Genomic DNA, 19,010 nt, shown 5'->3' with positions numbered 1-19,010 from the left:
TGTGTTGCTAAAAATGACAAAGGGAACCTGTCAAATGAAGAAAAAGAGATCATGAAGATAAACCTCCTTCTGAAGATCATGTGATATTCAGGAAAGCAGTTTTTTGTAATGGCACACAATGGAACGATCGTGTTCCTGCATGTAAATGTAATATACTTAAATAATGGTGGCAAGTAAATTTTATGTTATCAAAATGTTTCAATACATGTTTTCTGTGGTCTCTCCCTTTAAACAAACATAAGTGAACACCAGTCAAACCAAATGAAGAGTTCAGCAAAACCCTCTCAATCCATCAGGATCCTATTTACTTCCAGCAATACCAGAACATACCAGACAGCAGGTTTTGAAGCTAAATTATTGTCTAGTATACTATGTGTGGAGAGCATTCACTCAACATTAACACAAATAAAGAGCTGTGTAAATAGTTAGGATGTAAAAGTCTCAATTGCTTGTTGTTTAAATACTGTGTGATAGATTCTGCATCATCATTCTGTATTGTTCCATCAGCATTCGTGTTGTGAAACAATGATCAACAATTTGATAAGGGTTAAAAATAATGTTCAAATCTGTAAATAAAAGCAGGGTAAAGATCCATGAAACTACCCAGCATTCCATGTATCTATATTCAAAACACGTTTCTTGTAAATCACATGACCGCTAGAGGGTGTTTAAAGTATCAATATACTTCCTGATCTTCTTTGCAGCTAGGGTTGAGTGGAGAAGCAAATGCACGAGGAAAAGCAAATGAACATGTAAGTACGATATCGATTTTGCAACTTTATTATAATACAAATAATCGCTATTTGAGTTACATAACCTTTTCAAAAGCTTGATTTACATTGGGGATTTTACTTAAAAGCAGTAATGGCTAACAATGAAAAGGTTGTATCACTCATTTAAAGTGCATTTTAAATGAATTGCCTTGAAATAGTTTTTGTTTTAACCTGTTCAGTTTGGCTCAAAGCAAATCACACTCCTTTTGAACAAAATATAAATAGTTCAGTTAAAAAGAAACAGAGTAATAATTTGGAATAACAACATCGCTAAAATTGTTTCGTTTTTTTTATTTATTAAATTTATATCATATTACAAAACAGGGAACTTAAAAAACAATTTTAAAGGACCAGCTGAGCTGTATTTCTCAGCTTGCTCTCCTTTATTTTATTTCCACTTTAAATTTCCCAGTTACTGTCTGTAATATCCCATGCCATCTAAATCCACTGCAATGTGTACGGTATGTTTTTCGTTAGAAAATGTGCTGCTTCACATTTCGTTTGTAAATGCAATTGACTTTAAATAGAACCCTTCTGAAAATGTATTTAAGCATATCCGTATACGTTGTTAGTGGTAGGTGTTAAATTTAAAATAGTAATGGCTGTGGAATCAAATGAAAGTATTGTAGATATTCTCGATCTTAAGTGCATTGTATTACACATATGCAGTGTTTATAATTCATGGTTATAGTACTGTCACTTTTACACGGTAAAACAAAAAGGAAAATGACTGAATTTACAACTGGCTCGATAATATGCAACATTGTTTGTTTTAGGTGTGAAGATTCAAATACCCGGGTGACCAACGAGCTTAGTAAAATTCTTAAAAACAGCAAATCAATAGAAGGACCCACTACAAGATATATACTCAACACAACAAAGGTAACTCTGAGTGAATTACTGAAGAAAGAGAGAATTGGAGAAAAAGATGACGATAAACCTCATAAGGTCATACTGTTGGTTGGAGAAACAGGAACAGGGAAGACCACTCTTATCAATGCAATGGTCAACTACATCATGGGTGTCAGATGGGAACACAGAATGTGGCTAGAGGTCCGTGAGTGTCTTGATGAGAAGTCTCAGACAACAGCAGTCACAGTTTATGAGGTTTTTGCATGGGACAGTCCATTCTCCCTCAAAGTCATAGACACACCTGGATTTGGGAATACACAAGGCTGTGAAAAAGACCAAGTCATTGCTGATGCTTTACAGCAGTTGTTCACATCTAAGGATGGGATTCATGAAATTGATGCTGTGTGTTTTGTGCTGAAGGCATCAGAGTCTCGACTCCATGAGAGACAACAATATATTCAGGATGCAATTCTGTCATTGTTTGGAAAGAATTTAGACGAAAATATCTTAATACTCCTCACCAACTCTCATGAAAATGTCCCCAAAAAATTACTTAATTTTATTGAAGCATCCAAAATTCCATGTGCAAAAGATAAAGATGGTAAACCTGTTTATTTTAAATTTGACAACTGTCAGGGTGAATGTTATGATGAGGAAGACAGAGAGAGTTATAAATCATCATGGGATAATGGAATTGAAAACTTCAGAAAGTTTTTTGATTTTCTGAATGTGATCAACCCAAGAGGTTTAAATATGACTGCAGATTTGCTTAGTGCCCGAAAACAATTGGATGAAAAGGTGAGCAACTGGGAAAATAAATCTTTAGCTCTAGAAAATCTGAAAAAGAAGATTGAAGAAGCAAAACACAATTTGGGGGACCTGGAAGCATACAAAATAACAATGAATAACTTTGAATATGAAGTTGAGGAGTTCTATGAAGAAATAGGCCCAATAGAGTCATCATGGTGGCACGGGGCAACCTGCTGCACTGTGTGTGAAGAGAACTGCCACTATCCAGGATGCTGGTGGGTCAAAGATCTCTCATGGTGCAGTGTGATGTCGAAAGAGGGAAAGTGCACAGTCTGCACTGGAAAGTGTCATTACACAAAACATGTAAAAGATGACAAAATATATGAAATTAAGACAAGAAAAGTAACAAAAACAGAGGAAAAAATGAAAGAGAAATATGAAAATGACATTGGGGAAAACCATAGCTTGCTAAACCAACTGCAGAATGAAATAAAGAATATTGAAGAAACGGAGAACAGGCTTGTGGAAGAATGTTATCAGTGTTTAGAAAAATTAATGGATACTGCATTAAAATCTAGCAGCATGTCTTCTTTCAGACATCTGGACTTCATGATTGAGAAAGTGAAACACAGTGGAAAGCAAGAAAGAGTTCAGAAACTAAAAGAATTTAAAATAAGGATAAACAAGTAACTAATTAGAAGATCTTTATAGAATTCTGTCATGATTCTGCCGCATCATGACAGAACCTCATGTTTATTGTGGAGAGAGGCAATTATTGTTTATTTGGCTTGCCAAACGCTCTCTCCGGTCTTGTCTCTGTTACCGCCCTCTCGTCTACTATCAATTCATGCCCTTCGCCTGTTCCCTTCTTGATTTGGTCCCTTTAAAGCCGTTGTGTCTTCTGTCATGTGCTGGTTTATTTTGATTCATGTGGTGAGTTCCTGTTCAGTGTAGTTTAGTCTAGTCCAGTTATTTGTATTTAATTCAAGTGCTGTCTTAGTCTTGTCAAGTTAAGTTTAATTAATCCATGTTCCTTTGTCTATGTTATGTTTGTAGTCTTTGTTATGTAACCCCGTCGTGGGTTTTTGTTTTATTTATATTAAATACCTTTTAACTCCTTACCTGCTGTCTGCACCTGGGTCCTCTGTCCGTGTCTCACCAACGCGTTGCCACAGAAATGCTGTCAAATTCTGTGTACATAACTATAATTTAATATAGCGACTAAACATGCCGTGTGAAAATGAATTAATGGATTCCAAATTTTGTTTATGCCACAAACTGCCTTGAGACAGAAAAGACTGTTTTAAACGCATGAATTATTGAGTATTTGAAGGCCTTAGAATAAATGTCAAAAGGCACATCATTGTTGTTATCAGTGAGTCTGGCCAATCTTAAATATCTGTGTTGTCATCAGAGCCCTGTGCTGCCACTCTGAAGAAGCTGAACCCGGCTAAGCACTTAAACAAAAATATGACCTATCTGGTGTTGCATATTGTGATCACAGCTGATCTTCAATCTCCAATCAAAACTCCCCAAAAAAGTGAATTCTGTAAACAGGGTATACCTGTTCAATGAAAGTATATTCTGGCACTTCAAAAAGCATGTCTTTAACACTGTGGTTATCATTTACGTCATGTAAGCAGAGAATTATAACAGAAAATATGATGATATGAAACAATGGCAACCAATAAAAATTTCCACACAACATAATTTTATAACACAGATTTACAACATAAATACACAACATGCGTCAAAACCGTTGTAGAGTTTTCAAGAAATATATAAATCAAAAGTAATCTTCTGTTTATAATCATAACTAAAGAAGTAGTTTTTGATTACTTCCTGAATATGGAATAAGAAGTACAACAGTTGTGGCATGTTAGAATAATGCTGATGCATGCGGCTAGACTAATATAGTTAATATTATATTAGTTATCGCCTTATAAAATAATCTTCTGTATGAATAACAAGCTAAAATAACAAAAATAAATAACCCTTTGCTTTAACAAAGTAACAGTTTGGGGTGGATTAAATCAATCATGAAGAATTGTCATATGTAATACCCAGACTACTGTCTATAAACTGTTCTATCTCTTCTGGGATTCTCTATGTTTGAGTTGAGGTCCTAGTGGTGATTGAATCCTTTTTGAAAACATTATCTGTCTGGGTTTCTGCTGCACAGCAAGTTAGGGTAGAACACTAAAGACCTTATTTCCCAAGTGATAGTGTTCATAAGGGGCCAGAAGATAGTGTCCAACTCAGCAGAAGAGTATAAGTCTAAATGCCCATGTTGATTGGTAACGTCCAGAGGGCTTAAGAGCACTCTGCAGAAGTGTTGAGGGATAACCTTCAGATGAGAGGTGTAGTTCCTGAGACAGATCAGACACGCAATCACTAGTTATATTTCTTAAATATAACAACAACCTCCTTACCCAACAAGTGAGCTCTGCACCAGGATCTGTAAAAATACCCTCAGGCTGCAATGAACCCCCAGATGCAGAATCAGAACTCTGGTGACCATAGAAACCCATAACCAAACCATCAGGATAAGACTCTTTTACAACAATGTAGTGAGATGCACACTCTTTTCATTCACTTTGGGAGCAGAAATTCAGTACACACATTTATGTAGAAATTAAATGATCCTCATATATAACCTTTCCATGTATGTTGTGCTATATTTGTCTTAAAAATGTATCTTCTTTGCATGGAAGTGAATGCATGTCATAAAATATGTATTTTTTAATACGTACACAGTCTGTTGATGGAAGTACAATCTTTTACCTTACATTCCTGATAATGCATGTGCCTGCATGATCGAGTAGTTGCTGCAACACAAATATGTCTAACTTATAAATTATGTTTTCTATAAGTCACATGCTCTTGTGAGTTCAGGGAATTCACAGCAAGTAGAAAACTTTAATAAATCACATGATCTTGGTGTGAAGTGCGTCAGTTCATTAAATAAACTATAATTTGCCTTGCAAATGCCTTGCACATGGTTTCTTTTGCGTACACTCTTGCCTTTATTCATGCTTAGTGGGGAGGGGGATACCTGTTGTAAGGTGGGAGTTTTTTGTTCCTTGGTTTTACTTTCATTTTTGTTGCTTGTTACAAGAAATCTGATGTCTTCCTATAAAGCACGTGATCATAAGGCTAAATCACACTGAACTAACAAGTGCCACCTGACATGTTTTGTGTTTGTTAGTGTTGGAGTTTGTTGAATCAGTGTGAATTACCCCCTTTGAAGGGGGTGTGATCAGTGCCTATAAAAACACTACGGCAATGGAATCGTGAGCAAAGCAGGAGACATGTAAGTCAGATTTTTTATTTCTGTAATGTTCTGTTTCCCTCTGATGTCTGTTTGTATAAATTGAGTGTTTGTTTAGGAGCAAAGATTTCGAATCGGAGGAATTCGGCCTGGCAGATTTGCAGTCATTCCCTGAAAGGTATAGGCTTTATATACATATATCTGCTAAAATGTATAAAATCCATTATGATACCATTCTACTGTAAACTTGGTCAATTTGCATGGTAGGTTCATTGAGGGTTAACACTGTCATGTAAAAATATATCATCTAGCTGTCAGGAATTTCTGAAGCAAGCGTAAAAATTAAATGATTACTTTTTAGAACCTGTGTTTTATTGTTTCAATAGTTTATATCTTTTATTTTTTCATGCAGTCATGAAGAGTTAAATACCTCAATGGCGGAACCCTTCAGTAAAATTCTTAACAATGTTAAAACAATAAAAGGTCCCACAACAAGACACATACTAACAACAGTTTGCACATCTGAGTGTGAATTACTGAAAAAGGAGAGAATTGGAGAAGTAGATGAGACAAAACCTCCTAAGGTCATACTGCTGGTTGGAGAAACAGGAAATGGGAAGACTGCTCTCATCAATGCAATGGTTAACTATATCATGGGTGTCAGATGGGAACACAAAATTTGGATGGAGGTTGTTGAGATATCTGAAGACCAATCAAACTCTCAGACATCTGTAGTCACAGTATATGAGGTTTTTCCACAGGACAGTCCATTCTCTCTGAAAATTATTGACACCCCAGGATTTGGTGAAACAAAAGGGGAAGTTAAAGATGCACTTATAGCTGAAGCTTTGCAAAAGCTGTTTAGATCTGAGGATGGGATTCGTGAAATTGATGCTGTGTGTCTTGTGCTGAAGGCAACAGATTCACGGCTTCATGAAAGACAGCTGTATATTCTGGATGAAGTTTTGTCATTATTTGGCAAGGACATAGAAAAATATATTCTAATGCTCATCACAAGTGTTACGGAAGATGTCCCCAAAAGAGCCCTTAATTTAATAAAACAATCAAACATTCCATGTGCAAAAGATAAAGATGGTAAACCTGTTTATTTTAAATTTGACAACTGTCAAAGTGAACGTTATGAGGAGGAAGACAGAGAGCGTTATAAATCATCATGGGATAATGGAATTGAAAACTTCAGAAAGTTTTTTGATTATCTGAATGGGCTACACCCCAAAAGTTTGGATATGACTGAATGTGTGTTGAGAACCCGAAAGCAACTGGATGCTTGTGTCAATAATTTAAAGGATCGAATCAAGCTGGCAGAACTCCGACAAACAGAGCTTGAGCAAACAGAAGTAGCTGTGAAAGAATATGAAAAAGATCAAAAACAGAAGAACTTTCAATATGAGGTTGACGAACCATACAAAGATTTGTTGAAGATATTGTCACCATGGTGGTACTTAAGCAAACATGCGACCCGCTGCACAGAGTGTGAAGAGAACTGCCACTATCCAGGATGCTGGTGGGTCAAAGATCTCTCATGGTGTAGTGTGATGTCGAAAGAGGGAAAGTGCACAGTCTGCACTGGAAAGTGTCATTACACAAAACATGTAAAAGATGACAAAATATATGAGATTAAGACAAGAAAAGTAACAAAAACAGACAAAGATCTTAAAGGAAAATATGAACATTATGAAGAAAACAAGAGTTTGATGAGCAAACTAAATAATGAGATGGAGAAGATTAAAGAAGAAAAGATCAGGCTTGTGGAAGAGTGTTACCAGTGTTTAGAGAAATTAATAGAAAATGCATTAAAATCTACCAGCATGTCCTGTTTCATACATCTGGACTTCATGATTGATAAAGTGAAAGAAACTGGAAAACCAGAAAGAGTTCAGAAACTAAAAGAACTTAAGCAAAAAGCAGAAGAGGAAAACCCAGGACTAATAAGAATTGCATGGAAGTATGTAAAACATAATGTTTGTAAAATGTAGTGAACGAAAGGTTGATTGATTATTCCTCTCACTTTTCCTGGAGTCTTTTATTATTTACTTGTTAAGCGTTTCACTACGGACTCCTTTTATGCATTGTAAAATGATTATAGCTGCAATATACTAAACTACATATACTATACTGTAAAGAACTATCATTAGTTTTCATATAGTGGTTGTAAGAAAATGATAGGCCTGTTTAATTTCTAAATTGTATGAACAATAAACATGTACAATGTTTTATGTGAAACAATGTGTAAACATTTTAAAAGCTTTGACCCTTACTCTGGAGAAATGTGTTAGCGAATTCCTGTAGTAAACAATATCTAAATAACATAAAAAAGAAAAACAAGAAATTGCTTAGTCTCTGAATTGCATGCATGTTTTTCATACTTTTCGTATGAACAAAAACTCACACATAATTATAATACAAAGCAAACTATTGCTGAATAAGTGACAATTACACTTTAAATGTAATGAGGATTGGCATTGTCATCATGTAAAAGTGATCTTTTTCCAGTACACGTGACTATGTTTTTTATTTACTATTGGTTGCATCTGAAATCCAGTATCATTTATTTTGACTTAAATACAAAAGGACATCAAACACTAATAATTCATTAATATTGCCCCAAGACACTTAAATAACATATTAATACAGTATATATAATACTACCCTTATACAGTGTTATCAAGCTTCAAACTTGAAAGTCACTGCCCAGCATCATGCTCGCAAAAAAGTGTTTAGATCACAACATAATTCGCCACATGATAAAAACATTTTGATTTGAGCTTGGAGCATTGTCTTAGCAGGGTATTGTGTTTAATTCCCAAGTAAAACACACTGTGGCACGCTGGCGACATCTAGTGCAAACCGGGACATCAGCCAGAGAGAGGAGAGTGGTGTTCCACCAGAGAAAAAATCTCCACGAAGAAAAGAAGAGAGAAGAACAACGTTTCCCAGCATGCAACACCTGCAATAGTTCACCAACACTTTCAAAATAAAAGTAAGAAGTAACAAATATACAATGGGTACGGAAAGTATTCAGACCCCCTTACATTTTTCACTCTTTGTTATATTGCAAGCCATTTGCTAAAATCATTTAAGTTCATTTTCTTTTCTCATTACTATACACACAGCACCCCATATTGAAAGAAAAACACAGAATTGTTGACATTTTTGCATATTTATTAAAAAAGAAAAACTGAAATATCCAAGGTCCTACGTATTCAGACCCTATGCTGTGACACTAATGTATTTAACTCAGGTGCTGTCCATTTCTTCTGATCATCCTTGAGATGGTGTTACACCTTCATTTGAGTCCAGCCGTGTTTGATTATACTGATAGGACTTGATTAGGAAAGCCACACACCTGTCTATATGAGACCTTACAGCTCACAGTGCATGTCAGAGCAAATGAGAATCATGAGGTCAAAGGAACTGCATGAAGAGTTCAGAGACAGAATTGTGGCAAGGCAAGGTTACAAAAACATTTCTGCTGCACTTAAGGTTCCTAAGAGCACAGTGGCCTCCATAATCCTTAAATGGAAGATGTTTGGGATGACCAGAACCCTTCCTAGAGCTGGCCGTCCGGCCAAACTGAGCTATCGGGGGAGAAGAGCCCAAAGATCACTGTGGCTGAGCTTCAGAGATGCAGTCGGGAGATGCGAGAAAGTTGTAGATAGTCAGCCATCACTACAGCCTTCCAGTCGGGGCAGGTTGGCCCGAACGGAAGCCTCTCCTAAGTGCAAGACACATGACACAAGCCGCATGGACACCTGAAGGACTCCAAGATGGTGAAAAATAAGAACTACACAATAAAGGCTTCACAACAACTCTGTGACTGTTCTTGAATTGCCTAGCCAGAGCCCTGACTTGAACCCAATTGAGCATCTCTGGAGAGATCTGAAAATGGCTGTCCACCAACGTTTACTATCCAACCTGACAGAACTGGAGAGGATCTGCAAGGAGCAATGGCAGAGGATCCCCAAATCCAGGTGTGAAAAACTTGTTGCATCTTTCCCAAAAAGACTCATGGCTGTATTAGATCCAAAGGGTGCTTCTACTACATACTGAGCAAAGGGTCTGAATACTTAGGACCATTTGATATTTCAGTTTTTCTTTTTTAATAAATCTGCAAAAATGTCAACAATTGTGTGTTCTGTCAATATGGGTGCTGTGTGTACGTTAAAGAGAAAACAAATTAACTTGCATTATTTAAGCAAATGGCTGCAATATAACGGAGCGAAAAATGTAAGTGGGTCTGAATACTTTACGTACCTATTGTACATACGGGGAACTAACAGAAGGATGTAGGCAAAACAACTGTTAGCCATCAGATGTATGCCAGATTTTTAAGTTTTAAATGGGTTTAACTGTCTAATTGCTCTAGTTCTCAAAATAATCAAATCATTTAATTCCTTCCACTAAATGCTTGACGCAACAATTCTCATTCTGTAAACATACATTACATCCACAACACGCTGACCTAAAATGACTAACAATGGGGAGCGTTACATAGACTATGGACTTTAATTTTTTAAGTTTGAATGAATCTCTATTTTATTTACAGTAGCTTGTTCACTCACACACATTCCTGAAGTCATAGTCATGTAAATGGTGGTTATAAAACTTTCAGGAATTTATTTTCATTTTCTGCTTATGTACTCAAATAAAATATAGTATAAACGTAAAATTTGTTTTAAAATAATTACTGCAGAAATGTATGAAATGTGTCATTCCGTTTGTATGCGTTTTTAACAGCATTGTGTAAGTATTTGAAAGATGTGTTGAAAATATATAGTGTTTAAAGGTTGTAGAGTATGAATGACAGAAGTATTTGTGAATTTTGAAAAATGTGGACAGTAAATGCATTTTGTCTGAAAGCAATGAAGAATGATAGATGTGCGCGTGTGAGAGATAGAGAGAAACTTGTATCGCAAATTGAGAGAGAGAGAGAGAGAGAGAGAGAGAGAGAGAGAGCTGTGCAGACGGTGAAGCGCACTGAAGTGTGAGTACTCGGCGGTAGGGGGACCTCCTATCCACCAAACACCGGGCTAGTTCCGTTCACACTGTGAGACCACAGAGTCCAGCACTGAGATTCACGCACCGCTACGGATATATCGCTCATACAATCTGATATCTGGATAAAACTATTCACCTGCGGCGCGAGGCTCTCCAGGTAAGAAACGCGTTTGCGCTCATCTCAATTGACATACAGGTTTATGCAATTGTTAGACACTGTGCGCTTGCTGACAGGCAGAATGATCGGCTGTAGTGAAACAACTAAAGCAGATGTCAGTGGTGACCATATGAATGAATACATCACTGTCACGGATCTATCCGGTGAGAAACGATTTCATTGTCAGCGTCACTGCGATCGATCTTACGGCTGCGGAGAATCTGGACCTCAAGTGACCATAAGGAGCGTCAGTGAACTGTTGCTTGCGATGCTGGTTCTCTGTTGTGAGAAAAATGGACGTGTTGTATTAGATACACAGCTTGGCTTTGAAGTATTTGGAGTGTTTGCTGATATAAGATCGAGTATAAATGAATGAGTTATTACGCGTATCCATTCCAGAATGACACGTCCCGGTAAATATATCGCTCTGTTTGGAGAGGACTGTCCGATGATAAGTGTATGACACTTGCACGCGTATGGCGTCATAAAGCGTTGCGCTGACAGTCGCGTTGTAGGATGCTATGGTGCCAAGCGTTCAGTATACAGCGCAGCGGACTGGACCATGACGCGAACATTCAGCGCTCAAAAGCGGATCAGTATACATGTCTTGTAAATACAACTGCGTTTCGGGTCGTGTAATTCTAGCTTTAATGATTTGCTTTTACTGTTTATCAACACAGTGCACCGGATCTGCAGTAATTTTGCCAAACCTAATGATAACTTTTCAATTGTATATGTGCTATGAGTGCCTGCTTTGGATCTGGGTACATTTGGATGTAATGGTAGATTTGAATGCTTTGTGTGGAATTTAAACAGCTGTGTTGATGATTCTCCATGTGTTATGGATAAGCGAATGAACACATGGATTTACACTTTGGAGATCACTTCAAATCCAAGATTCACTTGTGTGTGGAGAGAGAATAAAACTCATTTATCAGTGCGTATTTGGAGCTATGGTAAATCAACCCAAACGTATTTATCATCCTAAAGATCAGCGTCGACAGAAACGTTTTAAACTTAGTGTCAAGGTCTTAATTTCTTTTCTCATTTTTAGAGTGTAGTGTATTTCATGTTCATTTCTTTCATGGTCCTCGTGAATTTGCTGTATTGTGTATCGGTGTGTTGACTTCTTACACAGGCATTCACAATGAAATACACACACACACACACACACACACACAGCTTCTGGGCTCTGGGCTGCAGGGGATTCAAATGGACCGATGATGTTCACAAGACAATGTTTCATATTTAAAATCTTTTATTTTTAGCCTGTAAGAGCTAAGCACCTCTCTTCCCTCTTTTCCTTTTTTACTGTCTGTCTGTCTTTTTGTGAGTATGGGTTTGCCTACAGTCTGCCCTTTTTTCTATACCCTGCTGTGATGCATCAATAATAAATGATTTTCTGATTGGCACATCTCTCTGTGTGGTACACGGTGGCAGTAATGAGACGATGCTCCTCTCTTTAAGATAACTCGAAGTTACAAGGTAATGTTTTGCCTTTGTGCATTTTACTATAAGTGTGTCAATATATCCGTGGGAATGATTCCCGATATAACTACACGCAAAGCTGTTTCATACAGCGCGTCATGAAACATAAAGATCACTTGTGACAAGATGCTTGTGTTCAATTCTAAAATGGAGATATGAAGTGATTCTGCCCAATTATTGAAGAAATGTAACACTGTGGATGTGTTGTCATGTGTGTGATTGTATTCATTACTTTTCATAGTAGGCCTACCTGAGGCTACATTGTACTGTACTCTCTATGCCTTAAGGCAGATTTAATACACTCTCCTCTGCTCAGTAGTGTGCACTTCAGACGTTAGGCCCTTCATTACGTCTACAATGCATACTTCAACCCTAATCTTTGTCACAATCATCCATTTCAGTACAACTTCTCAAATCAGAAGAGCAGAGCCCTTTATCATAGCTGAGAGACACATTTTAGTCCTGTAGAGCCCTTCAGATGAGCGCCGGAGCCACCCAGCCTGTTAAACCGTCTGTTAGGACTCTTTCAAGATTGTTGTTTTCTCAAACACACTCCTCTGCTGTTTGTGGAGTTCAGGAGAGAAGCGGGACTGCCCAGGACAGGTCATCCGAGCACGCACCAGTCTCTTATTAAGGATTGCTGGAGGAGAATTTAGGAAAGGTGCAATAAAGGACAAGTTAGATTTTCAGGGCAACTTGGGGTAAGAAGATAAGATAATCTCATTTATATTTTTTTCATCCATTCTTTTACACTGGAGAGCAATTGGAAAGTCTTTTTCAATGTGTATGTGTACTACACCAACTTCTTCGATGACTAAAACACATCTGGCCTCTTCCCCAGAACCTATGACTAGACTTTTTGAACTATATTGACTCCTATTTGCATGAGAATGCACAAGACTGGAAAGGCACCGCTTAGAAACAGTGATGTTCTACTGTTTATACACGTTCAAATTTTGTGAACTGTCCCAGTGGAAGATTAAAACCAAAATTTTACAAACCCAGACAAGCTTCATCACCTGTTGCTTATCTGTTAGAAACATATAAGAGGAAAGAAGAGGAATGCAGCAAATATTCACAGCGATTTATTTCTGATTGGTTTGTACAGACTCATTATGTAATGACATCTTTATCTTTTGTTGTCATTCTATATCGTCATAATGAAGAACTTAGTCTATTTGTTAAGTTGTGTTAGAGCATAAGAGCTGTCTAAATATGTGTTTTTTATGCTTCTTCCATGCATTTGTTAGCATCACTGAGAAGACGCCAGTGGTCTCAATGGGGGCTAATGAATATAATTACACATGTACACAGTCCCTGAACTTTGAGGTTTTCTATGGTATTACTTGACATTGTCAGTCTGATCTGAAGCTACCACAACACAAACATAATTTCACACACCAAGAAAGAAGAAAAAGGGACTTGGGACGGTGTGAGATTTGGGAGTTAAAATGAGAGTGTAAGACAGAAAGATGGAGGCAGAGCACAAAGGCATGTTTATTTTAGTTTTAGAGTTGTGATTTATTAGCCTGTGAGGTTCAGTCTGTTGCTCAGAGACTTCCTGGTAAACAGTAGATTTTTTATTCGAAATCTTTCTGTCACCTCTGTGGCTTTTTCTTTACTTCGTGCCGCTAATGATTTAAAAGTTGTGTGAATGTGTGTTAGAAAATGTGCATAATGTATTGCACACAGTTTTTGTTAATAATGGTCGTGTTTGTCTTGGGGGTTGAAATAATTACACCGAAGACAAAAATTCACATTTTGTTTGAAAATTAGCAGCTTGTTTTTATTTTCAGCATTCTGAAATATTTAGCATTGAATGTTTAAAGATTAATGTGAAAATGTTTGCATAGAGTGTTGAGGGGTTTACCATATGCAATGTTTTCTTGGAAATTGTTAGAGAAAAAAGTCCACAGTGAAAAACAGAACCATTCAAAACAACAGAAAAGATGCTCTCTATTTTTTCAGACCTCAAGTATGGCAAAGAAAACAAGTTCATATTCACTTTCAAGCAAAACAACAGTATTATTTGTACAGGTTTTAAACCGATTTTTTATGTGATAATTGTTAGTGATAGTGATGGCAGCAACGGTGCACGAGTTAGTTGATCATCTCATATTGTCTTAAATATGCATTTTACCCCACAAATGAACATATATATGGATATATAAAGGAAATTGCGAATGAATATATAAATGCATGTCTGTTGCACTCGAGGTAACGACTGACGTGCCCTGTTTGCTACGACCTGCAGACTGCTCCGGGTGTGTGTGTTCACGACTACCAGTGCTTGTGGTTAAAAAATGTAGTCATGGTTTTGTTACCAGCTTCTGGTTTCTTGGTCTCTGAGTTAGCGACTTTGGTTTAATCTTCTTAATGTCCATGCAGTATTGCGCGGTGGACGCGTACATTATGTTTGCAATGAATGAATACACCTCCAAAAAAGGTTTTGGGCTATTAAACTTAAACTTGAGATTTTTACTGGGGCACGATCAAGTGCCGTTCCATAACCCCCAGGGCCGCACACTAGCACGGAGCAGAGCTATCCAAGTAGGCCTCACCCTCACCCCCTTGCTAATGGTACAGCCCAAAGCGTATATGAAAATATATTTTTGGTCTATTTTCGGTTAGTTTTCATTTGTTTAAATGATCATTTGTTGTGTCACAATTAACCAAAAGTAAAATGAAAAAAAGGAATCCATTGATAAAGTAACCCCCAAAAATGAAAAAACCTACATTTCATTCCAAATTGTCATATTTGCATTGTGTGGTCTGAAAATGTAATTGTGAAGCCTAACATGGACCTGTCACTCCTGAGGTTTGTTCTTGTTAAAATTCAACGGACACCGGACTGGAATGGACATCTAGAAATGCTTGCTGATTAAATGAAAATATGGAATGCTCTCTTAATTTTCTCTGTGGCTATATATGTGGCACCAGTAATGCAGAATTGGTGAACAGGCACCATTATCCAATCACATTGAAGAAGCAAGCGACAGAATATTAAAGGGAAGGAGGAAGGAAGTGACAGCATATTAAAGATGGCACGCTGATGCTGATTAGCTCAAAGTGTATTTCAGCTGAATCAACTCTCTTCAGTTCTACTCCGCTCAGCTGTTGATGTGTATGAAAGAGAGAGACGGCATATAATTGTCAGTTTGTAAATTGTTGCTGTGCATCTCTGTGAATATTTATCGTTGTGTGTGGATGCTGCAGACGTTTCAACAGTTTTGTGGGTTGACAGCCCAGTATATCCAACAACCTCCTGAGGTGTTTTTCTGCGCAGGGAGCGGGAACGTACAGTTCATGTGAGATTTATGAAAAGGAAGCATTGAATAATTGATGAAGTGGAGGTGCTCTTTCCTGGCTTGTTCTTCTGTAACCCAGTGAGAACTGCGAGCTCTTAATGCCTTAAAGCACGTAATAACAGGTTGCGTGTTGTGTGTGAAACAGGACAGAAACAACGCATAGGGTCAGAGTTTTAAAAGCAGCATGCATGTAAGGTCAGCTGTCTCAATTGAATTTACAGTTTACATGGTTGATTTAGGAACAGGCTAAAAATCCTATAGATTAAAACAAGGACCCATGCATATCTATGAACTTGCGCGGTCACAATATCAGATCCTACACGTTTGTCGTGGCAAATATTATTTACAGGAATGATATAAGTGCGACGGTATTACATAAAAAATTATGAATAATTCTCTGAATCACATTAATCTTTAATTTTGTCTATTGTTCTGTTTTCTTATTTTTTGTTATGAGGCAAAGAGACGGTTGACTCCTAATGCAAATTATTTATACTGGTTCAAAACCTCCAACTATGAGCACTGATATATTCATGATTTTTGTATCAATAAAACACTATCATTAATTATGGTTATTAATATGCTTGTAATTTTATTTCGTTTGTTACTGATAAGTGCCATTAATAATACTTCTATACTATAGTGTAAGAAAATAAGTATGCAAAATTATACTGACGTTTGAAACGGTTTTCAGTAACAGCATATAAGAAATACCCAGATGGTCTACTTTGCTTTTGCTGAAATTTTGCAGTATGCATCAGATTAATAATTTTTCATCCCCTGAGGCCACAGGTCCAAAATGGTCATCATTAGAAAAGCACCAGAAATCAATATGGAGATTGATTTTAAGTGATATAGAAGATGTTTTCCTCATTGTTTAAAAGCACTTGTTTAAAAGCACATAAGAATTTATTTTTATTGGGGGGGGGGTTGTTGTTAGTATAGCATAGGTAAATTATCACATAACAACAAAAATGTGGTGCATATTGTTTTGCTAGAAGGTACTAGTATGGTAGTATGTTGCACCCAAACATACTAATTTATCATTTAAGAAGTAGGTTTATCATTTACTTCCGTATTTATTGTCATCATGTAGATCAGTTTATCTCATCACTAATGTAACAGGGATATAATAATAGACTAAGTGTTCTGGTTGTTTCTGGGGTCACCTAGGTTGAATTGCATTATGCCCAAGCAATATTTAGGCCACTGAAAGATGCTGCTATTGGTCAATGTATCCTACTCCTCATACTGCGATTGGTTAGATGGGGTCTGTGTTATCTCAATTTCATCCTCAGTTTTTTTGACATGACATTTGTGTAGCACTCATTTTTACCCCATGCACACACTCCATCTAAAGCGCAGAGATTTGTGTAAACCCTCATTAGTAGGGATAATCTGCACTACACATGCTGGAAGAGGACGGGAAGTGGCAGTGTGTGTGTGACAGTATTTACAGATCCATCCCAGCTTAATACAAGCATATACACACAACATTAACAGTATATGAGGACTTATATTTGCTTCAGTATAAGCTAATGAAACGGTAAGCAAAACCAAGTGCCATGATGCCAAGGGTGTTCTGGATGGTTGCCAGGGCGTTGCTATGCAGTGCTTTCATCAGTGTTAATATGTGGGGTTTAGTTTTTTATCCATTTCATCGTTAAAGCAGTTACATCACTTTCACACAAGTTAAGGCACATGACCATGATGGTTGCACAAACATGCAATAGACTAATATTAATATTTCTATAAATATGTTATTTTATTTGAATTATTATTGGGAAATGAATATGGATGTTTGATTAAATCTCTAATCCCAAATATGAGCAATGGTAAATTATATTTGCTTTTTTAGGGGCTATGAATGATGAAAATGTGTGGATGCTTTATGTCTAGGTAAAGCTCTGAAACCCGTCTCTTGATACTGATAAACGTTTACCTCATGCTGTGATATTTATAAGAATCCCTCAGGCCCTCTCACTTTCTTTGCACCTTTGTTTTTCCACAGATTCCCTTGAAAAGACAACATTTAGTCTGTTGCTGCTGATAGTCACAGTGTGTTTATACATAAAGCATTGTATATTTTCAATTCAATTTTTATTTATAAAGCGCTTTTCACAATGTGCATTGTTCCAAAGCAGCCTTACAGGAGAAGATAAGAAAAACTGAAAAACACAGAAAGGTAAAACACAGCACAGTGCATGGTGTTTATAGACCAAGCAAGATCATTCTAGTTAATAATATCTAATAAATGCAGTGTCCCGGTGAGCAAGCCAACACTGCCCTGTGGCGAGGAACCCAAACTCCAATGATAAATAAATGGAGAAAAAAACCTCGGGAGAAGCCAGTCTCAGCCGGGAGTGCCAGGTCCCCTCTGACATGTCACATCTGCACACAGTTTAAAAGTATTATAAAGTATTGTAAATTGTAAATTTAGCATTAACGTGACAAGTTTGTGTTCGCTATAGTCATACCCTGCTTGATCCCACACAGATCAAGCTCTAGTGCCTTCATTCATTCTTCAGCAGTGGACACTGGAACCTGCGGCATTCAGAGCTCAAGCTCTGTCCATCTGAGACAGACAATGAATATAAACATCAAACATTTCTTTAACTAGCATTCACATTAAAGAGAGAGTGCTGGTTTCAGCATACATTTAATAAGGGAACGTTTTGTGTAGAGTGAAGAACGTGCAAAACGTGTGGAGGGGCTTACGTCCCTGTTATGCCTGCATGCTGGTTTTTTTAACAGGGTAGATGTAAAATCCTACAGATTTGTGGTTTACAGGCACGTTGTGGCCTCAAGAGTCTGACAAATTTAATTTCACAGGCTGCAGAGCACACTAGCATGCATTCACACGCACGCTCTTATACACAGACAGCAGGCATAGTGACATTTACATGCATGGTCTCTTCTAGCACAGGTAGACTCAGCAGTCACAGAAACCAGCTAATTCAAGCGCAATATCGGAGAATTGTGTAGGTCCTACACAAATGTGTGGCATCTAGCGGTGAGGTTGCAAATTGTAACCAATGACTCACTCCACCCCTCCCTCACGATGCACTACGGTGGCTGACACAGGACAAAGATTTGGTCGCCTCTTTGCTGAACGAGATGGCGTATTTATGAAATGCGGTCTGTAGAACAGTTTGTCTGTTAAATGCTACTGTAGAAACACCATGGCGAATTCCAAGCAAGGGGACCCGTGGTGTATGTAGATAGAAATAGCTCATTCTAAGGTAATTTAAACATAACACTTCATTCTGTAAGGTCTATATACACCTCTGAAGACATAGTAAGGTACTAAAATTACACATGGGAACTTAAAAATAGCGCAAGAGACCAGTAAAAACATGCAATATACTAGATAGCAACCAAGTTGCATCAAT

The 19,010-nt window shown here is 37.3% G+C and overlaps 2 protein-coding genes across 2 annotated transcripts; both read left to right on the top strand.

Annotated features, from left to right (window-relative positions):
- The first annotated feature begins 700 nt into the window (after positions 1 to 700).
- On the top strand, positions 701 to 3,495 carry LOC306911887 (uncharacterized protein). The gene is made up of 2 exons (XM_079487597.1): positions 701 to 752; positions 1,550 to 3,495. The coding sequence occupies exons 1-2, from the start codon at positions 727 to 729 to the stop codon at positions 3,063 to 3,065; spliced, it is 1,542 nt and encodes a 513-aa protein (XP_079343723.1). The 5' UTR covers positions 701 to 726; the 3' UTR covers positions 3,066 to 3,495.
- A 2,033-nt stretch (positions 3,496 to 5,528) lies between these two features.
- On the top strand, positions 5,529 to 7,968 carry LOC306889047 (uncharacterized protein). Its single transcript, XM_079447711.1, has 3 exons — positions 5,529 to 5,688; positions 5,765 to 5,824; positions 6,059 to 7,968. Coding segments are annotated over exons 1-3 (1,647 nt in total). The 5' UTR covers positions 5,529 to 5,686; the 3' UTR covers positions 7,644 to 7,968.
- The last annotated feature ends 11,042 nt before the right edge of the window (positions 7,969 to 19,010 follow it).

The sequence above is a fragment of the Barbatula barbatula genome (assembly GCF_947034865.1).
Source record: "Barbatula barbatula genome assembly, chromosome: 23".
NCBI lineage: Eukaryota > Metazoa > Chordata > Actinopteri > Cypriniformes > Nemacheilidae > Barbatula > Barbatula barbatula.
Note: the sequence above shows the minus strand (reverse complement) of the source record. Positions and strands in the feature narration are given on the sequence as shown.

Bases quoted from the DNA above. Each gene is read 5' to 3' on its own strand.
- LOC306911887 (XM_079487597.1), top strand. From the start codon at position 727: ATGCACGAGGAAAAGCAAATGAACAT. The intron at 753-1,549 runs GTAAGTACGATA...TGTTTGTTTTAG, and splicing joins GAGGAAAAGCAAATGAACAT to GTGTGAAGATTCAAATACCC.
- LOC306889047 (XM_079447711.1), top strand. The intron at 5,825-6,058 runs GTATAGGCTTTA...TTTTTCATGCAG, and splicing joins TTGCAGTCATTCCCTGAAAG to TCATGAAGAGTTAAATACCT.